Source organism: Eufriesea mexicana, unplaced genomic scaffold, assembly GCF_001483705.2.
Source record: "Eufriesea mexicana isolate 0111107269 unplaced genomic scaffold, ASM148370v2 scaffold2545, whole genome shotgun sequence".
In the NCBI taxonomy this organism is placed as follows: domain Eukaryota; kingdom Metazoa; phylum Arthropoda; class Insecta; order Hymenoptera; family Apidae; genus Eufriesea; species Eufriesea mexicana.
The window spans coordinates 459,878-482,212 of record NW_016910608.1 but is presented as its reverse complement, the minus strand read 5'-3'; the positions used below and the strand labels follow the sequence as shown (position 1 = coordinate 482,212).

Sequence of the window (22,335 nt, the reverse complement as noted above, 5' to 3'; positions counted from 1 at the left end):
ATATTTAAAAAATTAATTCTTAATTTCAATTAATTACTTTAATTATTAAAATATTAATATTTAAAAAATTAATTACTGATTTTAATTATTTTAATTATTAAAATATTAATATTAACAAATATTATATGTACTACTAACTCAAATTTTTTGCAACAAATATTTCAATTCGAAAAGCTATCTGGAAACTTGAGTTGCATATCGATACACACTTTTAGAGTATCAATGATAAACTTTAATGATCTAAGCCAGAACCTAAATGATTAAAATTTAAGTTTCACTTTCCGCGTGAACACATGAAATAAATACTACAAAAATTTACTGTGAACAAATCACTGCGAAAAATTTGTTCGTTACTGGTATAAATAAATTATTTTCATTAAAATTTTTTTATACGGTATCGTAAGGTCATGACTAAGGTCAAGCTGATGCAAACTGCAGAATGGCCCATGAAGATGCACGAACTTATATCCGTGATGTTAAAAATTCAATTTAAACGAAGCGTCGAGATCTATCATTCACTCATTAACAATTCAGGAATGCATGTAAAGATTCCGGAATCTCATTTAAAACAAATAAAAATACAAAAGGTTAATATCAATTGTAAAAGTATTAAAGATTTTAATACAAAAGATACTCTTTTTATTTAGACGAGGATGGCATTTCTTTGGTCGCGTATCACGTGAAATTTAATGAGGATTTCAACGGTCTCGAAGCTGGAGCTATTGCCAGAGATATTGTAAAAATTCGTAATGGCCGTTGGACATACGAGGATCGAACCACGAGATTAAAAAGAGGCGATAGAATTTATTATTGGATTCACGTTGTTTACGATGGTCTTGGTTATAATTTACTTGACCAGCAACACGTGGTCACTGGTTGGTTTGAAATACGAAGAATATGATTTTAGAACCATTTCCTTGAAACACACGTTTAACTATCTTATTTCTTCAGATTTTTATCAGTACGATGGAACGCCTGTAAGGGAAGCTGACGGTAATGAAATTGTCTGTGCAACACCTTCGAATACTAAAATATTTGGAAATGACACAAACTTCCAACTAAAACGGCAAAATGTCTGTCCGGGTCAATTAATTTTCGAAGAGAATTTCGATACGCTTAATACGACCCGTTGGACGGTTATCGAACGCTTTTCAGACGGCCCTGTAAGTATGCTATTTGCAAACAGTACTCGGGAACTGTACTGTACTTCGTATTTTAATAGTTATTTGATAAAAATATAAATGAAGCTTCTGGTGATTCTATTTCTTTCATTGCAATAAAGCAAATGAAAAAATGTTAAAAAATAAAACGAATTATTACATTTTCTTGATAAGAAGAAGTTAAATCTTTAAAAAAATATATTCAATAATAAGACACTTTTCCTTCGCTTTATTTTAGAGTTATGAATTTGTCGTATACATGGACAATGAAGATAACGTAAAAGTAAAAGATGGTATTTTACATATTACACTAACTTCCTTGAACGACAAGTATGGGCAAGACTTTGTTCGAACAGGAAATCTGATTTTGGAGAAGTAAAAGTCGAATTATCACAAAATCGATTAGAATAAAGTATTATAAGTCTTTACATTTATTTAGGTGTACTGGAATAGCCTATACCCCAGAATGTAGTCGGACCCCACTTGGACCGTTTATTTTACCACCTATAATATCGGGTCGATTAAATACCAGGTCATCGTTTGCTTTTCTATACGGACGCATTCAAGTTCGTGCTAAATTGCCTTATGGTGACTGGATATATCCTTGTACGTATCATTATACATTTTGTAAGTTCTTAAACAATGAACAGTGTCACTCAGTTAGTAGTAAACTACTTAATATTAAACTTAATACCTAGTAAAATTAAATTAGTATGAAATAATTTATTATTTTGTTACAGTGATCACCTTGGAAAGTATTGACAGGCATAAAACAAACATAACGGAGTATTGTGACATTATAATCGCTCTCGCAACTGGAAATCCTTCACTTAAATCACAGAATGGACAAGATTTGAGCGGTCACATCCTTCTAGGTGGTGCTCATGTAACGGACATAAATCAACAATCCATAAAAGATAATCAATTACGTCTTCCTAACATAATTTCGAACACTTTATGGTCAAGCAATTACCATGTGTATGATTTGGAATGGAGAAGCGGTCGAATCTCGGTTAAAGTTGATGGAGAACAGTATGGCGAACAGCAAGTACCGGCGCTGTATGATACTCCGGTCAGTAACGAGTGTCTGATCATGAACTAAAAATTCTTGTCTGTGACTTATGATCATTTCAAGCACTTTCCATACAATAAGACTTGCGGTATTCCTAACTATTATAAATATTTCCTTTGGCATTTAACAATTTTTGTAGGTTTACGTAAACCTCGGCCTAGCAGTAGGAGGCGTTACCACATTCCCAGATTCTTGTATCAGCGGCAACTACGTCAAACCTTGGAGAAACATTGGATCGAAGGTGCTTCTTCTAAGCAATTTGAATTTCATTTAAAAAAAAAATGTATTTAACTAAACCAAAACATATAAAACACGATATCATTCGTTGCAGGCACTCTATACCTTCTATTTGGACGAAAAGAACTGGATACAGTCTTGGAGGAACGCCGATACCGGCCTCCACATAGACTACGTCAAGATCTGGGCTATCTAAATCTATTTTCCACTTTTAACCAGAAGCACACTTAATCACTTTTCAGTATTTGGTTTCATGTTGTATTCGCGTTTGTTTCCCTTTCATATAAATTACTGAATTACGCAGTAATTAGAAAGAGAGCGGCGGAGGTATTAACACTGCAGCAGGCAATGGCTGTTGATAAGGCACGTCATCCGGATGAAAACCAGAACCCAATAATTCGATCAACCACTCCCCTCGATAACCATAGCGTCTCTGATAATCAACCGAAGCTCTTGGTCCATCTTCTGGTCTGAATTCGAACACCATTTTCTTCCTGGTATCCGGGGAGGCAACCAATCTCAGGAAATTTTCTACGTTGTTTCTTGGCCATTCCCATAATCCTCCACCAGACCATAATGTCCTGAACATGGCCGGCCATCTTGAAGGGAAAAAATTAAGAGGAAGTGTCCGGGTGACTCTAGTTGAAACTGTTCCGCCACACTCGACGACTATGCACAACTGTATATGCAATAAAAATGATTATGAAACGATTTCACGATACGTTTTACTGCAGATCACGATCGGTGCATTTAATCGTAGACCCACTTACCGCATAGATTAAGACTAATGCGTGAGTCGTGCGCATTTTCTTTTATCGAACCTTCAGGTAGGAACACAGGGAAAGCAATATTCCATCGTTCATGGCATCCACTCACCTTTATGTCTTCCGAGTGGGTGACCACTCCGTGCATAGAATACATTGCGATTTTTTCGTGATAAAACTGTCAATCGTTGGACGCAACTTGGTTTTTCAAACGACTCGCGCCTCATTGCTTGACGTGCCTTTTTTACTTTCACTGGCTGCATTGCGCCAGACCATCGCGATATACAGCTGATTTCTTTTTTCCGTGTATAGTTGTCTTTAGGAATGGAGTTAGTTGGTATTCCGCACTTGTCTGGCTATCATCGTACCATCATCGTACCATCATCGCACCGCCGGCGACGTGATCCTGCGTGAGTCTTTCGAAAAGGAACAACATGGATTTCTCTCGTAGTTTGGTAATTAGAATTGTTGACTTGCTCTAATTTTTACATTTATTACACATGTTATAACTCTCTCTCTCTATATATATATATAAAACTAAGACTAGATTACACCATTAAATTTCTATATATTTTAGATCTTTACAACTTTCCTCATCTTGCTGTTTAACCTCGAAGGAAACTTATCAGTTGCTGAACCCAGTATTCTTACATTTATTCATGATTTAATTCAATTTAACATAGCAGGGATACCACTTATCCACGAGGCAAGTATTACGTTCTGCGAAATAGAAAATCAGTGTTAAAGTAAAGGTTCCAAAAGCAAAATAAAAAAGGGAAGTTTACTTGCGTTAAAACAATAATCGTATCATAATCGTATCATAATCGTTACGCAGCACACGCAATGGGATTTTGATCCAGAAGTTGGGAAACAGAGAAGAGTCAGGTACGAGCAGGAAAACGGTCGTCACGGAGAGATAGCGATCGCAAAGATCGGTATGGGAATTGGATACAAAGGACCATGGCATACGCCTGTGTAAAAACCGATAAAATCGCTAATCTGTAAAAAGATGTATTAAAAATCAATGAAAACTATATGTTACTTTGTATAAATAAAACTTATTATGCTAGTCGCAGTAAAAGAATATGTACTTTAGTAAAAATAGATGCATTTTCACTAAATGTTTAACTTTGGTTATAATTTGCGTATGTCTATCCTTCGCCATTTTTTAATTCTAAAGAAAAAAAAATGTGTTTAATTTTACAAATATTTTATTTCAAAATCACGATCATTTGCTCTTTTCAACCTTGAACAATTTCATCAACTATCGATTAACCGTATAATCGACTTTCAACGAATTTCGAAAAACAGAAGGACACAGATTTTATCCTCAAGGTTCCTCCATTCATCATGATATCAGGTGCGTATACGTGCAACGTACAATGTACCCGTCCGACTTTCACTTGATATAAAGGAAGAACGGAGTGGGAAGAGAGCGAAGAACGGTAACGGATTTCAGAATAAGGCAAGTAAAAGGTGGAATCAGACCGATCGTACGGGCCGTAGTATCTTCCCCAGTAGTGCTTTTTGAATAAAAATACTCTATGTTTTCTTCGACAAAGAGAAGTAAATTGGAATAAAAACACTCGTGTATTGGACATTACGCTTCATAGAATTTTCAAGACATTTGTTTCACGAACTGAAAGTGTGAAAGCAGTCGCTGAGATGGCAAGACACACTTCCGTAAGTAAATGGATATAAAATAAAATTTAAAAGTACAAATAAAAGTAAATATGTAGATAAAGAAATGACGAAAATGAAATTTTGTATGTGTAACTATTTATCTATTTGAAAGAATTTCAAAAGTCTGACATTTTCGCCAAAATAAATCTCAAAATGTTCCTTGACCTGCTTACAGTGCACATGCCATATAAAATGATGCTCATCTTTTCTCTTTTTTGTATTATTCGTTATGAAACCTTTAATAGAACCATCTAAAGCGTATGCACACTAAATGTAGAACACTCTTTGCATATTCTCGTTTCAACACACTAATACTAATTGACCTACTTTCAGTGGACAACCATGATCTTTGCGATTATAGTCGTTGCTTTTTTACTGGGTTTAATTGTTGAGGTCACGGCCACGATAGCTCAACCAAAAGCACCTAATTTTCAGTACTTTGAGCGGTAAGAAATTAAAAATACATAAAAAAGATAAAATTATATTTAAAATAAACATATCCCCTCTCCCCTCTCTCTCTAACACGATTACAAGATTTTATTGATCATTACGTGATTATCTATAGGCCTAAATACCGCTATCCATACTATGATGAAAATGGCAGAGGAAAGTTACTTTATGGCTATGGAGGACCAGACCTATATCAATACAAAACGTATAGTGCTCTTGAGGGAATCCATTGAAATAACAGAAAGCACTAAATTACACAAATAACTAACTAATCACGATTCAATGAGTTGTGACTAGTATTATTAGATAGTACGTTCGTTTGTGAAAAGATACATAATACAGACACGATTTCGTTTCCAATTACAAGAAAGTAATCGTTTCTTACATTGTTCACCTTTCAAATTTTTGTATTTTGCTTCTGATTTTCTTGTTATCAGAAACTCATCGCGTTACGTTGTAGAATTAAGGAACATTACAAGATCATTTATTCTTCCAATTATAACCAATTGTATTTTTAAATGCAATCGATCCATATGCTTAATTACATCATATTGTTTTTCGCATATTTTTCACCAAGGATTATGATTTTTGTTATTCGATAATACGGTCTATAATGATTGCGACTCAAACATTTCACGGAAGTAGAAACAGGTTAATGTATTTATCTCAAGAGATAAATTGCTGCATTTGTTAGATGAATGAAAAAATGTATCAGACATTAAAATATTATGATTAATCGATACGAAGATTGCTACATTACGATTGTGAGTAGTATCATTAAGATTACTCGTCTACCAAAAATTTATGGAATGTGCATAGCGTTTCTAAAGTCTACGACGTGTTCAATATAATCAATGTGAAGACGAGAAGTGAAACGGTTAGATTCTAACGCCTAAAAATCGAATATCATACATCAGAAAGTCAGAAAAATTTGTAAAGGTTAAAAAATGTAGTTATTGTAAATTTTAGTTGAATGCGTTTGATTAAACGCAGAAAGTTCGTTTCGTGACAAGTGCACATACAAGTTTACAAATGTGCAAGCATAGTCGAGTGTATAGCGAGATAATGTTGATAAACGAGTGACTACTACCCGTACGATGTGTATTGGGCATTTTATTCCACATGATCCTTGTCCGCCTTATCTTCGGCAGACTGTAACTGTCATACAAAATCCATCTCAGATTTATTGTAATATTGTGTACCTGCTCGTCGCCTGTACAATTGCCTTTCTATGAATTTCTTTATCTCGCTAATTACGAAAACGCTGGATGTAAGTGCGACAAGAAACAAGATATCTGTTAAAAATAAAAACAAATATTATATTTTTAAATTTAAAGAAGAAATCAAACTTTTTAGAAGCTTTGTTCGAACTGCGTACCTTTTAGCGAAAGAGCTTCGGTTTGGAAAACTCGTTGTAATGGTGGAAAGTAGATCACTAACATCTGTCCTATAACTGATAATGTTACGGCTACCAGGAACATTTTGTTACTCCATAAACCAATAGTAAATATTGATTTGATCTAAAATGTTATGTTTAATTTATAAAAAAAATATACATTATAATGTTATACAATTTTATTATTTCTTACCTGTGATCTACAGCTTAGAGCATTAAACATATCAAAGAAAACGAAACATGTAAATGTCATGGTTGTATCTCTTGCAGTGGTACCATCATATGTCATCTAATAAAAATAAGGCATGAAAGAAATTAAAAATTTATAAAATATGAATATTTATTATGATCAACGTTATACCTCTCTGTTGTAAACCCATAAAGTACCGAGTATAATAATAATAGCTGACAAAAGTACATTGATAATAAGATATCTTGTAATCATTGGTTCTTTCGTGTTACGTGGTTTTTGCTTTAAGACATCCTTATCAACTGGTTCGACACCAAGACTACGATAAAAAGTAGTATATATAAATATCATAATGTAAAAGGTTAAAAAACTTTTTTATCTTGTAAATACCTCTGAGCGGGTGGTCCATCCATAATAATATTAATCCAAAGAATTTGCATTGCATTCAAAGGATTTGGTATACCCATCAATGTAGCAAGTGCAATTAAAGACAGGGCAGCTATACTAGTACTTAATTGAAATCTTACAAAATTCCGTATATTATGAAAAATTCCCTTTCCTTCCTCAATTGCAGCACTAAAAGATATGTACAATTAAAGGTGAATAAATATGAAAAATGTTAAAAATTACTGCAGAAGGAACCAATACATACATGATAGTTTCAAAATCATCATCCACTAATATCATGTCCGCTGCTTCTTTACAAACGTCAGTACCATTTTTACCCATTGCTATGCCTATATCTGCTTTTTTCAAAGCAACTCCATCATTTACACCATCACCTGTCATACCTACTATGTTTCCTTCCCTTTGTAAAGCTTTTACAATACATAATTTATGCCTAGGCGTGACTCGATAAAATACACTAACGTTATTGATACATTGTTCTAATTGATGTTCAGACATTAAGTCAATTTCATCTCCAGAAATTAACCGTGAATGAAGTACGTCTAACCCAATCATACTTGCTAAAATAAAAAAAAATATATATGTTATATTATTCTTGAAATACTTTAAAAGAACATAAAAAATTCACATTGTACCTATTGCAGATGCAGTTTCTTTAGCATCACCTGTAACCATTTTTACTTTAACGCCGCTATTTATGAGAGTTGTTATAGACTCACGTACGTGTGGGCGTGGAGGATCGCATATCCCCACAAGACCAACATACATTAGATCTTCTAATGATGTAGCCCGTGCCAATCCAATTACTGTATACGTATTTGAAAAAATGAGTAAAGAAATTAAAATTATCATGAAAATTAAAACATACCTCTTAGTCCTTGTTGTCCAATATTGTAAGCTTCTGTTAAAAATTCTTCATCTTTTTTTTGATTAAGGGTACACATTTGACCATTAACAGAATATTTAGTACAAAGTGGTAAAATCTTTTCCAGAGCACCTTTTACAAAATATATTTCTTGCCTATTCTGTAATATATATGAATATTTAAAAAACATAATGGATATTCATCTTAAAAGGATTAATATCATTGGAAAAATTATTTTAACCTCTTCATATTTCAGTGTACATTCTACAGCCATCAATTTTTGCTCAGATGAGAACGGATATTCTTGTATTCGCAAATATTTATCAGCAACTCCATACATTCCGAATTTCATTGCCAATGCTATTAATGCACCTTCTGTTGGCTGACCAAGTAAAGCGTCATTCTGTATTATAGCATTATTACAAACACATCCTACTTCCAACATATTACTAATAGCAGCGCGTGCAAGTTCCATATTATCACATTTTCGAATCAATACTTCTCCTTTAGCATTGTAACCAGTTCCAGTAATATCAGCTATATATCCTTCTGATGTTACCAGAATCGTCGCAGTCATTTCATTCTTCGTAATAGTACCAGTTTTATCTGAGCATATTACATTTACACAACCTACACATTTAATCATATAATACTTATATATCTGCCTAAACTTGATATATATTTTTTATTTATATTGTATGTATATTCACCAAGTGTTTCCACCGTTGGTAATTTCTTTACAATGGCTTTCCTTTTAACCATCCTCATAACACCCAATGCTAAAGTTACAGTTACAACAATAGGTAAACCTTCTGGTATAGCTGCCACTGCTAAACTTACACTGATGGTAAACATTTCTAGTATAGGTTTGCCTTGGATCCAACCTATAAGTATAATAATACCAATAATGCAGAATGAATAAAAAGATAATTGAGTGCCCAAAATATCCATGCTTCTTTGAAGAGGTGTCTTTGGTGCTTCTTCAGCTTGCATCATTGAGAAAACTTCTCCAAATTCACTTTTTTCTCCAGTATTCACAACTATACCCTATAGATCATTTGTTATGTATTTGTATACAGTTGATAAATGTTATGGACTCTCAGAAATTAATTTACTGTAATAAAACTTACTTTGCCATTACCACAACGCACTAGTGTGCCCATAAATGCAATATTCCTTTTCGTTGTTAATCCATTAGCTTTAAGTAATGGAGCTGTTGATTTTTCTGCTGGTTCAGTTTCCCCAGTAAAACTGCTTTCATCAATTGCTAAAGCTATTGCTTCAAATATTCTGATATCTGCAGGTACTCTATCACCAATATTTAAATAAACTATATCACCAGGAACTAAATTACGAGCAAGAAATGTCTCCATGTGGCCTTCTCGTAAGCTGTAAAAAAATGTTGAAAGAATTACTTTAATATTAAAATTGTTTAATATTGAAATATTCACGAATATTATAACAATAAATAGGTCTAACTTCCATCCTCAACCTATAACTGTGCACCTTTAAAATTGTTCATTCTAAATAAATGTTGTAGAGAAAGAAATTTCATCTTATTGATCTATTGATTGGAATTGGACAGTATATCTTCTTTTTTAAGAAATAAAGTAATACTCCATACAAAGGATTCATATATTCTCCAAGAACCATATTTCTAGGGGAAATGTTATTTTAAATAAATGCTATTAACCATTTATACATTTATTTTACTCCACATAATTTTATTATGATTTTTATTGGACAAACATTCAATAAGTAATATTTGTTAACAAACTTACCAATGACAAGTTGGTGGCACCAGTTTATTTAATTCTTCTAAGGATTTTTCAGAACGGTATTCTTGTACAAATGCAACGGTCACTACTATTATGATAGCCTAAGAAAGAACATAATACAAATATTTATTAAGATATAATAAATATTTATTCAAAATTTAATGAATATTTATTTCAATTTATTCTAAAATTATCATAATCCTATACTTACCACTGTAATACTGACAGCATCGTCAAATTGTTTCATACATACACTAACAAAGGCAGAACAAAGAAGTAACAGAATTAGAGGATTTTTAAACTAAAAAGAGAAAGAACACATTTTTATTTTCATATTCCATTATTAACATTTTATGATTAGATAAATATCTTTTAAATACTTGTTCAAGATATTTTTTCCATGTTGGCTCTTCTTCCTTAACACTAAACTCATTGAATCCAACTAATTGTCTTCGATGGTCTGCTTCCCGCCACCAAAGACCCGTTCTTATATCAACATGCAACCTAGCAGCAACTTCTTTAGCACTAAGACTAGCTGCTTCAGCTGTTGTTAACCACATTTCTGAGGTTTGATCTTTATCCTTCAAAAATGAAAATTAAAACTTTTTTAATTAATATTTTTTGCGTGATATATCATTAATTTTTAAAATGATTTCCTAACCTTTATCACAAACTTTTATTCGTTTTAAAATATCCAATACCAAGTTAAATAATATTAAATGCATTAGTTTTCAATACAAAATTTGCTATAAAAACATTTAATACTTCTATATGTATATTCACAATACTAATAACACATTATTATGCCTACTAAGGGTCTTCCCACATTTTTACGACATACATCGAACGAATTACAATATGTATTCATGTTAAAGATATAAATGTCAATTTTAATAGCATTTTGCTTACAATTACATATAATAGGATAACTACATTAAACTAATATTTAATTTATTTATTCTGTACAAATGTGAAATAGTAATTAATTAACGTTTACTATAATGACACGTGTATCATGTTCTGTTTATGTCACATGTGTCATTGTAACAAAGAAATAGTTGCAACAAGTATAAAGATTTTTATATAATATATACGAAAAATATTATTGATATTTTATGAGGAATAGTTTCTTAAAAATAATTTTATTTTATAATACAAAGATAATAAAACGTAATACATCGTAAATTCTAACCTTGAAAAAATTCAGAGAACGTATTGCTTCATTTCAAATATACTTTAAATATACATCTGTGTAAATTAATCAAGAAAAAACAGATGATATCATGTATTAAGAATTTACTAAATGTTATTAACATCTTCATCCATTATATATAAAACTTTCACAAGTGTTTTATCAAATATATAGATATATATACACAGCGGTACTTGTTTACCTGATAACATACTTTCAAATTAATGTACATATATATTTTACTTTACATTTTTATATTTGGAAGCATTAATATTCCGCAATTTATATTTAAAACAATGTTCCAATATTTTTAATTATTTCCGAATTTATTCTTTTTTTTATCAATTTATACAATCATATATTACTTTCAAATTTACTTACTGTATTAAAATATTACATCCAAAATGAAAGAATATTACGTTATATTATATTATTATTACTAATGTATATTTCTTTTAAAGATATGTAACATTTATTTATAGAAACTATTAAATTGAAGTGAAATTTACAAGGTAAGAATAATACCATTTTTATTATTTCCTTCTTACAGAATTTCATGCAACATCAACTTCGAAATATCGTATAAATTGCAAATATTCGATTTTCCATCCTAGCGATTATCGATCCGTTTTCCTCAGAATGCGCAAGGCCACATTTCTACGCTTAAAACCTCAGGTCATGTTCAGAATATTTACTACCTACATTATTTTTATATATTTTCACAATATCATATCATGTCTATATGTTAGCGCTAGAAAATTATTACTCATTATATTGCGTCACTAACGACGACTGTGTAATTTTCTTTAATTTTAATACATTAGATAATAGATCGAGTAAAATTTATAATCCTTTGCAACATATTTTTTGACAAACATAGAAACATCGTATCAATGGTAAAATAAAAAGAATCTTGTTCGTAAATAAAATTATAGCTAAGTCAGTAAGTATTGTTGGCAGGGTAAGCATTGGATCGATACCGAAACATTTGAAGATACTACAATTGCAATGAACTTTTCATGCTATATATTTTAAATTATTTATTTTACATTTTATAGGTATTATTTATTTTAACTTTTCATCTATACTTTAAAATGTAATATGATATATAATTCAATAGTCTTCCTTCCTCAATTAAAATAAAGTTTCGATATTAAAAGCCAAATCTTACTCATCACAAAAGGAAATATAGAGAGATAAGTTTGTATGTAGAGATGTATGTAGAGATAAGTTTAAAAAAAATTATGACATAAAGACGGTTAATATGAAATTGTTGAATACAATCTTTCATAGAAATATTTACTTATTACAATTAATAACATAATATTAGTTTAAAATTATTCTTACCTCTTTCATGCGTGCATTGTCATTAGGTTCTTTCTTGGTAGCTGCGGCGGCAGCATCGAGTTCATTATCTTCGAAAAGTTTTTCGTACTTCTTACTCGCCGTGTCTTTCATTTCTTCTAAGCGACGTTTCAACTGTGTTAGTTACGACGTTTGCAATTGAACTGCCACAATAATTATATTTGTTATTTATTTTAAAAACAAATTTCAATTGCAACAAGACTGCGCGATATTTCGAATAAAATACTTTATTATTCGTCAATCCGGTTTTACACTTTCAAAAAAAGGAAACACACAGCTCATGGTCCGAATGAATTCCTGTCGAAATGTTATGGCATTGAATATTATATATATATATATATAGTATAGTATATATGTATAGTATGTATATACATGTCTATATCGGTGTATGTGTGGAAGTTAAATGTGCCGATTTTTAGTTACGCGAAGGTTAAACAAATGATTCCTGATAATTGAATATTTTGTAATACTCATCAATAAAGGTTCGCTTTTTCTAGGTTTACTGAAAGGTACAAGTTGGCACGCTTGCTTGACAAATTTCAAGGGTTTCGATATTTCGTATCAAAATAACATTGTATTTGATACACATGTATGATTTTCAATATCGATACCTTTGAATAGTTTCACGATATGGATAATGTTTGCAATATAAATATTTAATTTAATAAAATATACAAATTACGTATTTTGTTTCTAATAAATATTCTGTTCAGTCAAGCTAATTGGTTTGAAAGAAAGAACCAGTAGAACTGTTTAACCAAACAATACATATAGTTGTCACTAACCTACTTTTAAATTAAACAAAAGATAGCTTCACTAATTTCCAAAATAGATAATGATAACAGTAATTATACTAATCTAATCATTATCTTAAATTGAACCATTTAATATAACCTATTCTACCAAATTGCAAAATACTTTAACTCAAATGACGTTAATTGAAGAGAATAACGTCACTTATATCTAGTTAAGTAACCTGTCAACTTTACAAGAAAAAATGATATTCAAGTTTCCACGGAAAATAATCCGATATCTATAGTGGTCATTATATACATGATATAAAATGGAACTAACCATAAACATTAAAAAATTCAAATATTGAAAGCAATATTAAATGAAACTAAATTTAAAAATCAAATAAAAGAACTATCCATATTCTATATACGATTCATATCTATTATTAAGGTAAATTGATAATTGACCAAAATTGAATTGTTCGATATTACCGATATAATACGTCGTTCATGCGATTCATAATCAAATAGGCATATAGCTACAGGGTAACCATTACTACAAATCGATAGTGAAGGTTTCTTCGATGAATGCACGCGGGCGCACACGAATTTCTTTACCTTCAAAAATATGAATAAAAAGATAAATATATATGTATAGGAACCGTAAGAAAAATATCCTACCGTTAAGGATCGTGAAACCCCTTTAATATCCGAGGCACGTTGAAGAATCGAGTCCCGATGCGTTAACAAATGAAACGCACACACTAAATTGTTCACAAATCGCAAATTGTAAAATTATATTGTTCTCGAAACTGCGTTTCGACGAAATTAAAAAACTTTATTTTTAATATTTTGTGTATACTCATATAGAAAAAACGTTGGCATCACAATGTTCGGTTGACGTGTAACTACTGACAAGTAGCTGCGATGTAGCGAGCAGCGCTGCTTGTACTCTGCTGGTACGAGCTGAGAAAGCAGCTATGTGAATGTTCACGTGTGTATGCATATGTACAGTTCGCACTACCTATGCAGTGGAAGTAGAGCAGACTGTGTCGATCCAGCGTACGACGACCTTAAGCTGCTGCACTTCCAAATTCGCGCATCGTATCTTCCTGACGATTATTTAATTACAATGCATAATGGATTTATATTTTTAACAGATAAAATAATATTGTTTCTAAAAAGTGATAAAATATAAAAATATTTTCAATATTATTCATGTAAATTAAAAAGGCGAGATCAAGTATATATATTACAAAAGGAGTTGAATACATTTTGTCCCATTTCTTATTTCCTTTAAAAATTTAAATAAAAGTATTGTATAATTGTAAGTTAAATATAATGTACGGTAGTCTATTATTAGTACTACATGTAATTGAGGAAGATTTATTGATTGAATAGTTCGTAAGTATTTTGTAATATATTAATGACGTACAGAAGGTAAACAACGTAAAGATAAGTGAAATAGTAGAATCATTGGTTATTTAATTTTCACACTTATTACGTTAGTATAACAATAGAATAGTCTTACCATACTACATTTCACTGGCAGTACTTGGACCATATTACATTTCATTGGTAGTAGCTTACTGTACTATGAGATGCATTTTTAAATCTGTTAAATAGAATTTTATACGAAATACTAATACACTTAATCTTACTGAAATATAGTAAATTGTATTATGTGTTATTACTTAATTAACATAATTTGTATTCTATTAATTCATAACTTTCCAAATTTGAATTTGAATTTTCAATCTTTAATACTGATTTGCGAAGACTAATAATTGAAATATTTACCTTAAAATATTTCTAGTTTAAAATATTATAATTAGAATTTTATACTTAGAAGTCTAAAAGTTTATCATGATTAAATTTGACGATTTAATAAATATTTCGATATATTAGAATTCACGATAAAATATGTTAAAATGATGTATCAAATGAACTTCGAGATATCTCGTATGCTTATGTTTATTAATTGCTTATAAGATACGTATATATTGTCATTATTATATTACATATGATACATTATATGTAGTATTTTTAAGATAAACAAAATTAGTTAACCAAATTTAAGTTTTGAATTTTGATTCTGAAAACCTTTACAACAATTGAATGAAACATAGTGGCGCTGTATAACAAGATATTTCAAACAAATGTATCTTTGGATCGATTGGACCAGTCAGCTAAATGGCGGTAGTTTGTATACATGTTAAGTGCCGCTGGAAAATAACCTCTAATGGAAAGAATAAAACCGGTACAAAATATCTCCAAATGTATCAAAATTATTTGTCCATCGCCGGAGGAACTCAGTGTAATAACAAATAATATAAAGTGCGATAAATGCGGACTTGTATTTAAAAATGAACCGCGATATCGGTTACACGATCTTAAAGTGCATCAACGTAAAAAATTAGATAAAACAATAAAACAAGAAAATATAAGATATCATTGTCCAGTAGAGTCTTGTATTTATGCCCCAAAAGCTGAAAGACATTTTAGCAGTATGAAATACCTTAAACAGGTTAGTGTTGCCAACGAAAAACGTGTCATCTATGAAATCAATTATTAAATGTTGCAATTATGACAAAAAATTTAATATTTCAATACATATTTAGCATTATCTTAAGGTACATGCGAAAAAAACGCATGCATGTACTCGTTGTGACAAAAGTTTTTCTACTGAAGCAGCAAAAGAAGGCCACATGAGAGTATGTGGGATTGAATTTGTATGTTCTTGTTCAAAAACTTATACTTCTTATGAAGCCTTACTCACACATGCAAAACGTACTTTACACACTATAAATGATAAATACAAAAATTCTTTGAGGTAAGTTAATTATAAAATACAAATATTTTAATATTATATTGTTTGACAAATTTAAATGTAATAACATCAATTTATATTAATTAATAATTTCACAGACGCACAAATTCTAAAACAATGAGATTGATTTTACCAACTAATCAAACAGAAATGAATAAACTAGTTACAATATTACCAATAAATCAAAATGAAAATAAAATATCTAATCATAATAATGATTCCACACGAAAACTTACATCAGATATTGGTATACAAACTGATGAACATAAAAAGAATAAAAGACTGTCAAGTCCATTAAAGCATATTAACAATGGTTACTACCACAATGGAAAGCGTGGAATATCTAAACAAACTCAAACAAGTATATCTCAAAGAGTTAAACAAAATGTAATGTCTATGGAGACACAAACAATACAAGCTGCACAAGCATTTAAGAATTCTTTAAAGCTTCAAAAACATGGAAAAAATTCTGTATCTCAAAGTTCTGATTATACATTATTAAAAGAAGACCTTAATCTTGGCAATTTTGCAACTTCAAATTTATTCCCTGGCAGTCCATTACCACTTCGTCATGATGATGGATTACAAGATTTTTGGGAAGATAAAAGCACATCAGGTACTCAAACAATACCTGAAAAAGACATGTTTGAAGTTCTAAATGATAATGTTACACAAACTGAATTCGAAACATTTTATGATCATAGTACAAATCCATTGATACAATGTACTCCAAAGAGTACAGTTGCTTTAATGACTTTACCTTATGTTGAAGAAACATCAACTGTTGTTGAAGGATATTCCTTTGTATCTTCAAATAGCATATCACGATCAGATCCCATGCTTACAGACAAAACTTTTGATGATAAGTTTAGTAGCATAGAAACTCAGACGGAACAAGCTTATTCACAATCATTTTTTGATTCAGATCCCCTAACTAGATCATTTGCTTTAAGTTCTAACATTGAAACACAAACTACAAATAATCTTGATAATATGGAACAACTATTATACAGTAATACATGCACGCAAACTTGTAATGAAATACTACCGACTGATCTAGGATTGTCTAATATCCAAACACAAACGCCTTGGTCTCAACTCGAGGATACTACTGTTTCTGCCGAAACACAAACAAAATCCTTAATATGTGAAACAGGTTGTAATATTTCAATAGGCGCCTGTCGTTCCTGGTTGAGTACTCAAACTAGTCATACTGAAACACAAACTGATTTACTTAGTATTTTTGAAGGTCTTCAGTAATAAAAGTGTTCATTTCTATACATATGACGGTATAACAATTGATATTTAGGAAAATTACTTTAAGTATAAAGACAAAATAATTTGCATTTGGTATTGTAAAATAAGACTAATTTTTCGTATTGTTATTTAGTACTTTGGTATTTTTTATATTTTATTACAAATTAATTGTTTAGGTTCCTGTATATGTGCAATTTGTTAATGGAATATTACGTGCGTTGATTGAAAACTGCATTTCCTTAAAAAGAAAATATGTTTCGAATTTACTGTATTATATAGTATTCTCTGCCACAATCTTAAAATATGTATTGTTTATACACGTGTTTCCAGAATAAAAACATACACATTGCAGGCAATGTAATTTTTTGTTACATGTAACTTATTATTAAAACTATTAATTTAAAATCTGTATAATAAAAAGTATTAATATTTAATTTAAATTTTAAGGGGGCAAATAAGCCTTGAAACTTTTTTCTAACTTAAAGATAATGTGATTTCAAAGAATATCATAAAAATTATATCAACAAATTAATTTAAATAAAAATAATCACAAGTTGTCATATCTTGAAATAAACTATGAATACAAAATATAAAAAAAAAATATATATATATAAACATATTATGAAATTGTAATAATATTTGTAATAGAATGTGTATATATATATATATATATATGTGTGAAAAAAGACATTTATTTATAAATATTAATCCACAAATTTTAAGATGTTTTCAAAACATGTATTATAAAGGCAAAATATTTTGTTATAATATTCGAATGTATGGTTTTAAAGTTTTTAACTTGATTAAGTTTTTAATATATGTAAATAGAAATGTAATTTTTAGATTGAAATACTTGCAATCGTTCTTATGTCATGTACAAAGGCAATTTTTTAAAATTTAATTTTTTGTATATATATTGTTATTATACATCGCTTAGAAAAACAGTTGTCAATTCGTATAATTACAAACCTTACTTGAAAGGAGATTCGTCTTTCCAAGACTCAAGAATCATATACCCCCTTAAATAGAAAAATACATGAAGAATCTTGTCGACTTCAAGTGTAATTGTTTAACTGATAGTTTAAACATTTACAAAGAAATGGAACATGTAATTTGAAACTGTACACGTAACATGTTACAATAACTATTAAAATATCGTTTTTTCTTTTTTAACAACTGTGTTGGAATTATGTACCGAATCCCAACCAGTGCTTTGCGTTATGGCTTTACGTTAAAACGTACATATAAAAGTTAAAATCTTTAGTTTTTTTTTGCTCGGAGCCGCATCGTGATAGATCACGTTTAAGCTATTATTTCATTCATGTTTGTTGCTAAGAATTAAAATTACATTTAGAAGGGCATGATTTGCCAAGCAGGGATAATATATAACTGTTCTATATCTAGAACTGTTATGTAAGTAAAAATTCAAGATATATTATTAACACAAAGTTATAACAAACATGATACGCATATCATGTTTTTTAATTGAATCAAATCACTAATCGACTCCAAAACAGGTACTCAACGCAAATGCGTGAGTTCGAGGAACTTATTAGCACAGGCTGGGATACATGTCATAAAAGTAAAACAAAGATAGTATGCAGAAAAAGAGCTACACAAGAATGTATTAAAGTGCAGGACCAGCAGCATTGTCTTCATCATAATCTGGTAGAAAATTTTTGGTCCGGTCTTCTATCCTATCCATATTTTCGAGTGCTGAAGCTAGTACTCTTAAACTGCTCACACCAAACATTAATTGTCTAAAACGATTTCAATACATATTGTTAGTTACATTTAATTGTTCTCCAATATTTAATTTGAAAATTTTTTTTACCTCAATGATACTTCTGCTGATGAAGCAGCATGTCTTAAATCACTAGCTACCCTTTTTACTGTCTGATCTATATCTGAAGACCCACATTCGTTTTTACTTCCTGCTGTAACTCCAGCTCTAAGTTCTTTGTTTTCTGATCTGAGTAATGATATCTCCATCTGGATTAAAATTATATTTTGTTATTAAATATTTGAATATACCATAAAATATTTAAAAAATTCTATACTTATACTAACCTTTAAAGATATAATCTCTTTTTTCAATGATGAAATGATGCTTTCTGCATTTACTGCTCTTCTCTGTAAGAAAAATTACAATTATGGATTTTAACTAAACACACAAAACCCTTCTTTTACTCACTGTACTACGTTTTAAATTATCTTCAACTTGTTCCATAGCTTTTTCAAGGTGAATTGCTTCTTCATGCTCAACTTCTCTTTTAGACGATAATTCAGATTTTAATAATTCAATTCTGTAACATAAATTATGTAAATAAACCAGAAAATACATCCTATTGCTAAAAATACAAGATTTCTGAAAATTTACTTTTCTGACTTCTCATTGATTTGTTTTCGAGCTAAATCTAATTCCTGCCGTAATCTTTCATTTTCTAACAATAACTGAAAAAAATATCTATATATTATAATTATGAAAAGTATAACAAGTATATTACAATTCATAATTTAATATTATTCATACCCTCCTTTCTGTGGACTCTGTACTATTTGGGATAGAACCAGACTCTGTTGATAATGTTGTCCTATTATGAATAGGACCATCATTTAAAAAATCTGGTAAAGATTTTGGAACATTTGCCTCACTTGTTCCTGAGTGAGGACAGTCCCTTACACTAACATTAGATTCAGAATCAGGTTCAGCTGTAGATATTGGTAAATCTAGTAGAAACTCTAAACAGTGAAATATTATAAATAAACAATTTCTTTAAATCATTCATAACAATATATTATTTTATAAGTACCTAATGGTTCTGGACTTTCAGTAGGTTCAAAAACAGTTGAATCTAAAAGCAGATTAGATGTAATACAATAAGGTAAATTTAAATGATCAAAAGCATTCTTACTTGGTACAGATTGAGTTCTCTGAGTTGTTGTTTTGTCCAAACTTTCAGTTAAGTCAAATGAAAGGTCACATGAAGCACTAGATTCACTTTTCTTCGATTCATTTCTAAGTCGAGTTTGCCACTGTTCTATACTGTTTAATGTAAAGTCAGGAAGATTATCTACATCTGAAATAGTTTGTTGTTTAGGTTCATGATTCAGATAATATTGTTCTATGACCAAGTGATCTTGTACAAAATCTGGTAATTCTGTTCGATTACGGGGATAAACAGCAGAACCCTTCTCTAAATTATAAGTTGTTGCAGAAGTATAAACCTTTGGACGTGCTCCAGCATTTTGATAATTTGTTTGTGAACCATTTTTTAAAAAATGTTTAAAACTAAAAGGGTTCTCTTCAGTTTTTGAAGTGCTTTGTCCTGTGAAAAATAAGAAACAATAAATACTAAACTTATTGTCAGCTTAATTTTGTGATAAGGATTAAATCTAAGGGTTAAATCTAACCTGCTTGGGACTCTGTCTCAACACGATTCCAAAAGTACTGTTTTGACGTGTTTCTACAACCTCGATGTCCCGTCGTTACCTCTTCTTCGGAAGATGAAGATGATGGAAACATGACCTCCCCGACATGACGCCTCGCACTTTTTGATAGGTGTCGAGACGAATCAGAACATTTTTTACGACTCGCCATCATCTATGCAGAAGATCAACTTTACCGACAACTGTATCATTTGTGGTGCAGTCAAAACTGCACTTAACATTTGTCACTCGCTGACTACAGTCAGATCAGGTTAGTCACACGCAACTTTTTTCTTTTTTTTCATCACTTACTCAGCGTGAATGTAGAAGCAGTGTATGTTTTGAGATTTTCTGTCAGCACATTCTGTTTCGTAATATAAAGTTATTATTACATTCGACTTCTTATCTGAATCAAGTTGCAAGTTGTCATGTATAAAGGTATATATCATATATCAGTAGGTACCCAAAGAAAATTGGCTATTGAAAAATTTACTATAAATTGAAATAATCATAATTAATTTAATAAATATTTATTATTATCTTAAAATATGATACAATATGAAATATTTCTATATTAATTTTTCGATATAACAGATACATAAATTATAATTTTGTAAGAGGTTATCCCTCGCCTGAAAATATTGATTACAACAATCGTTGAACGTATTCACGGATGTATACTGCAATTTTAGTAACACAATGTCACAAGAAAAACCGTGTCGTGCATGCATGGATTTTAAATCGTGGGCAAAAAGTCAAAAAAAAGCTTTGGAATCTGAAAAGGTATAGTGGAAAGTTTTTTAATAAAATTATCTGCAATATAAATAAGAAGGAACACTTTTAGTTTTATAATTATATATTAAAAAATATTACATCATATACATTACATTTCAAATTTAATATTTTAAATTGAATGATAAAAGCTAAGTACTTTTTAAAAGGTAAAAATAGCATCACACATATTACTAAACAAATTATTTATTCTTATATACATATTTTATTTATGTTAGGACTCTGAAGAAAAGAAGAAGAAAAGTTTGTCTGTAAATAATGTTAAACGTAATGATTGTCCATTAGATAAAGATGAATTAGGTTCAAGAACATGGTCATTTTTACATACCATGGCAGCATATTATCCTAATAATCCAAGTGATGAGCAAAAGTCTGATATGAAAAAGTTTTTTCATATATTTTCCACGTTTTATCCTTGCAATGTATGTGCAGAAGATTTACAGGAACAATTAAAACAATTTCCTCCGCAAACTGATTCACAGAAACATTTGAGTCAATGGCTTTGCAACATACATAATGAGGTAAATAAAAAACTTGGAAAACCAGAGTTTGATTGTAAACTTGTTGATCAAAGGTGGAAAGACGGTTGGCTTGATGGTTCATGTGACTGATGATTATTAATTTTGATTGTTAACTTTTTAATAGAACCTAGATGTAATATAAAACATCATCTAAGTTGATTATTGTAAATACTTTTGTAAGAAATAGTATAGTAATTAAAAACATTAGTTTC

General features: G+C 30.2%; 7 protein-coding genes across 13 annotated transcripts in view; 4 read left to right on the top strand and 3 right to left on the bottom strand.

Moving 5' to 3' along the window:
* B-gluc1 (beta-1,3-glucan recognition protein 1) overlaps positions 1-2,678 on the top strand; it is a 3,314-nt gene extending 636 nt beyond the window's left edge. Inside the window, exons 2-8 of the mRNA XM_017903757.1 lie at positions 648-875; positions 952-1,163; positions 1,399-1,535; positions 1,600-1,766; positions 1,901-2,232; positions 2,372-2,473; positions 2,564-2,678. Of these exons, the coding sequence (XP_017759246.1) occupies positions 648-875; positions 952-1,163; positions 1,399-1,535; positions 1,600-1,766; positions 1,901-2,232; positions 2,372-2,473; positions 2,564-2,665 (1,280 nt within the window). The 3' untranslated portion in view covers positions 2,666-2,678. The remainder of the gene's footprint in view (positions 1-647; positions 876-951; positions 1,164-1,398; positions 1,536-1,599; positions 1,767-1,900; positions 2,233-2,371; positions 2,474-2,563) is intronic.
* A 76-nt stretch (positions 2,679-2,754) lies between these two features.
* LOC108550112 (uncharacterized) lies at positions 2,755-3,156 on the bottom strand. The gene has a single exon (XM_017903758.1). The coding sequence runs from the start codon at positions 3,056-3,058 to the stop codon at positions 2,777-2,779; it is 282 nt and encodes a 93-aa protein (XP_017759247.1). The 5' UTR covers positions 3,059-3,156; the 3' UTR covers positions 2,755-2,776.
* Positions 3,157-4,653: 1,497 nt separating this feature from the next.
* On the top strand, positions 4,654-5,801 carry LOC108550110 (uncharacterized). Its single transcript, XM_017903756.1, has 3 exons — positions 4,654-4,916; positions 5,250-5,362; positions 5,482-5,801. The coding sequence occupies exons 1-3, from the start codon at positions 4,899-4,901 to the stop codon at positions 5,597-5,599; spliced, it is 249 nt and encodes an 82-aa protein (XP_017759245.1). The 5' UTR covers positions 4,654-4,898; the 3' UTR covers positions 5,600-5,801.
* A 121-nt stretch (positions 5,802-5,922) lies between these two features.
* Positions 5,923-14,233, bottom strand: SPoCk (secretory pathway calcium atpase). 5 transcript variants are annotated; one of them, XM_017903751.1, is made up of 16 exons: positions 13,976-14,233; positions 12,543-12,857; positions 10,384-10,584; positions 10,215-10,304; positions 10,007-10,104; positions 9,356-9,614; positions 8,936-9,272; positions 8,467-8,855; positions 8,229-8,385; positions 7,996-8,166; positions 7,605-7,920; positions 7,343-7,528; positions 7,124-7,271; positions 6,956-7,051; positions 6,745-6,886; positions 6,528-6,661 (listed from the first exon to the last, which is right to left on the bottom strand). In XM_017903751.1, exons 2-16 carry the CDS (start codon positions 12,651-12,653, stop codon positions 6,528-6,530), a joined length of 2,835 nt encoding a protein of 944 aa, XP_017759240.1. In that variant the 5' UTR covers positions 12,654-12,857; positions 13,976-14,233. The 5 variants fall into 5 exon arrangements, with proteins under 5 accessions (XP_017759242.1, XP_017759240.1, XP_017759241.1 ...); XM_017903752.1 differs by having other exon boundaries at positions 12,543-12,703; XM_017903753.1 differs by lacking the exon at positions 13,976-14,233 and having other exon boundaries at positions 5,923-6,661; positions 12,543-12,653.
* A 1,197-nt stretch (positions 14,234-15,430) lies between these two features.
* Asciz (ASCIZ zinc finger protein) lies at positions 15,431-17,508 on the top strand. The gene is made up of 3 exons (XM_017903761.1): positions 15,431-15,821; positions 15,916-16,127; positions 16,223-17,508. The coding sequence occupies exons 1-3, from the start codon at positions 15,537-15,539 to the stop codon at positions 17,382-17,384; spliced, it is 1,659 nt and encodes a 552-aa protein (XP_017759250.1). The 5' UTR covers positions 15,431-15,536; the 3' UTR covers positions 17,385-17,508.
* On the bottom strand, positions 17,315-21,192 carry l(3)04053 (lethal (3) 04053). 3 transcript variants are annotated; one of them, XM_017903764.1, is made up of 10 exons: positions 21,123-21,192; positions 20,796-20,985; positions 20,195-20,710; positions 19,915-20,123; positions 19,762-19,835; positions 19,576-19,687; positions 19,452-19,514; positions 19,216-19,373; positions 18,351-19,141; positions 17,315-17,337 (listed from the first exon to the last, which is right to left on the bottom strand). In XM_017903764.1, exons 2-9 carry the CDS (start codon positions 20,983-20,985, stop codon positions 19,009-19,011), a joined length of 1,455 nt encoding a protein of 484 aa, XP_017759253.1. In that variant the 5' UTR covers positions 21,123-21,192; the 3' UTR covers positions 17,315-17,337; positions 18,351-19,008. The 3 variants fall into 3 exon arrangements, with proteins under 3 accessions (XP_017759253.1, XP_017759254.1, XP_017759252.1); XM_017903765.1 differs by lacking the exon at positions 21,123-21,192 and having other exon boundaries at positions 20,195-20,236; positions 20,297-20,710; positions 20,796-21,116; XM_017903763.1 differs by lacking the exon at positions 21,123-21,192 and having other exon boundaries at positions 20,796-21,116.
* Alr (Evr1_Alr domain-containing protein Alr) lies at positions 21,172-22,244 on the top strand. Its single transcript, XM_017903766.1, has 3 exons — positions 21,172-21,248; positions 21,405-21,593; positions 21,821-22,244. The coding sequence occupies exons 2-3, from the start codon at positions 21,510-21,512 to the stop codon at positions 22,211-22,213; spliced, it is 477 nt and encodes a 158-aa protein (XP_017759255.1). The 5' UTR covers positions 21,172-21,248; positions 21,405-21,509; the 3' UTR covers positions 22,214-22,244.
* The last annotated feature ends 91 nt before the right edge of the window (positions 22,245-22,335 follow it).

Excerpts from the sequence above, each read along its gene's own strand:
- LOC108550112 (XM_017903758.1), bottom strand. The coding sequence starts at position 3,058 with ATGTTCAGGACATTATGGTCTGGTGGAGGATTATGGGAATGGCCAAGA.
- LOC108550110 (XM_017903756.1), top strand. Across the intron at positions 5,363-5,481 it reads AATTTTCAGTACTTTGAGCG|GCCTAAATACCGCTATCCAT; the intron begins GTAAGAAATTAA and ends GATTATCTATAG.
- SPoCk (XM_017903751.1), bottom strand. The coding sequence starts at position 12,653 with ATGAAAGACACGGCGAGTAAGAAGTACGAAAAACTTTTCGAAGATAAT. Across the intron at positions 7,921-7,995 it reads AGAAACTGCATCTGCAATAG|CAAGTATGATTGGGTTAGAC; the intron begins GTACAATGTGAA and ends TTTTTATTTTAG. Across the intron at positions 7,529-7,604 it reads GATGATTTTGAAACTATCAT|TGCTGCAATTGAGGAAGGAA; the intron begins GTATGTATTGGT and ends CATATCTTTTAG.
- Asciz (XM_017903761.1), top strand. The coding sequence starts at position 15,537 with ATGGAAAGAATAAAACCGGTACAAAATATCTCCAAATGTATCAAAATT. Across the intron at positions 15,822-15,915 it reads GTATGAAATACCTTAAACAG|CATTATCTTAAGGTACATGC; the intron begins GTTAGTGTTGCC and ends ATACATATTTAG. Across the intron at positions 16,128-16,222 it reads AAATACAAAAATTCTTTGAG|ACGCACAAATTCTAAAACAA; the intron begins GTAAGTTAATTA and ends ATAATTTCACAG.
- Alr (XM_017903766.1), top strand. The coding sequence starts at position 21,510 with ATGTCACAAGAAAAACCGTGTCGTGCATGCATGGATTTTAAATCGTGG. Across the intron at positions 21,594-21,820 it reads AAGCTTTGGAATCTGAAAAG|GACTCTGAAGAAAAGAAGAA; the intron begins GTATAGTGGAAA and ends TATTTATGTTAG.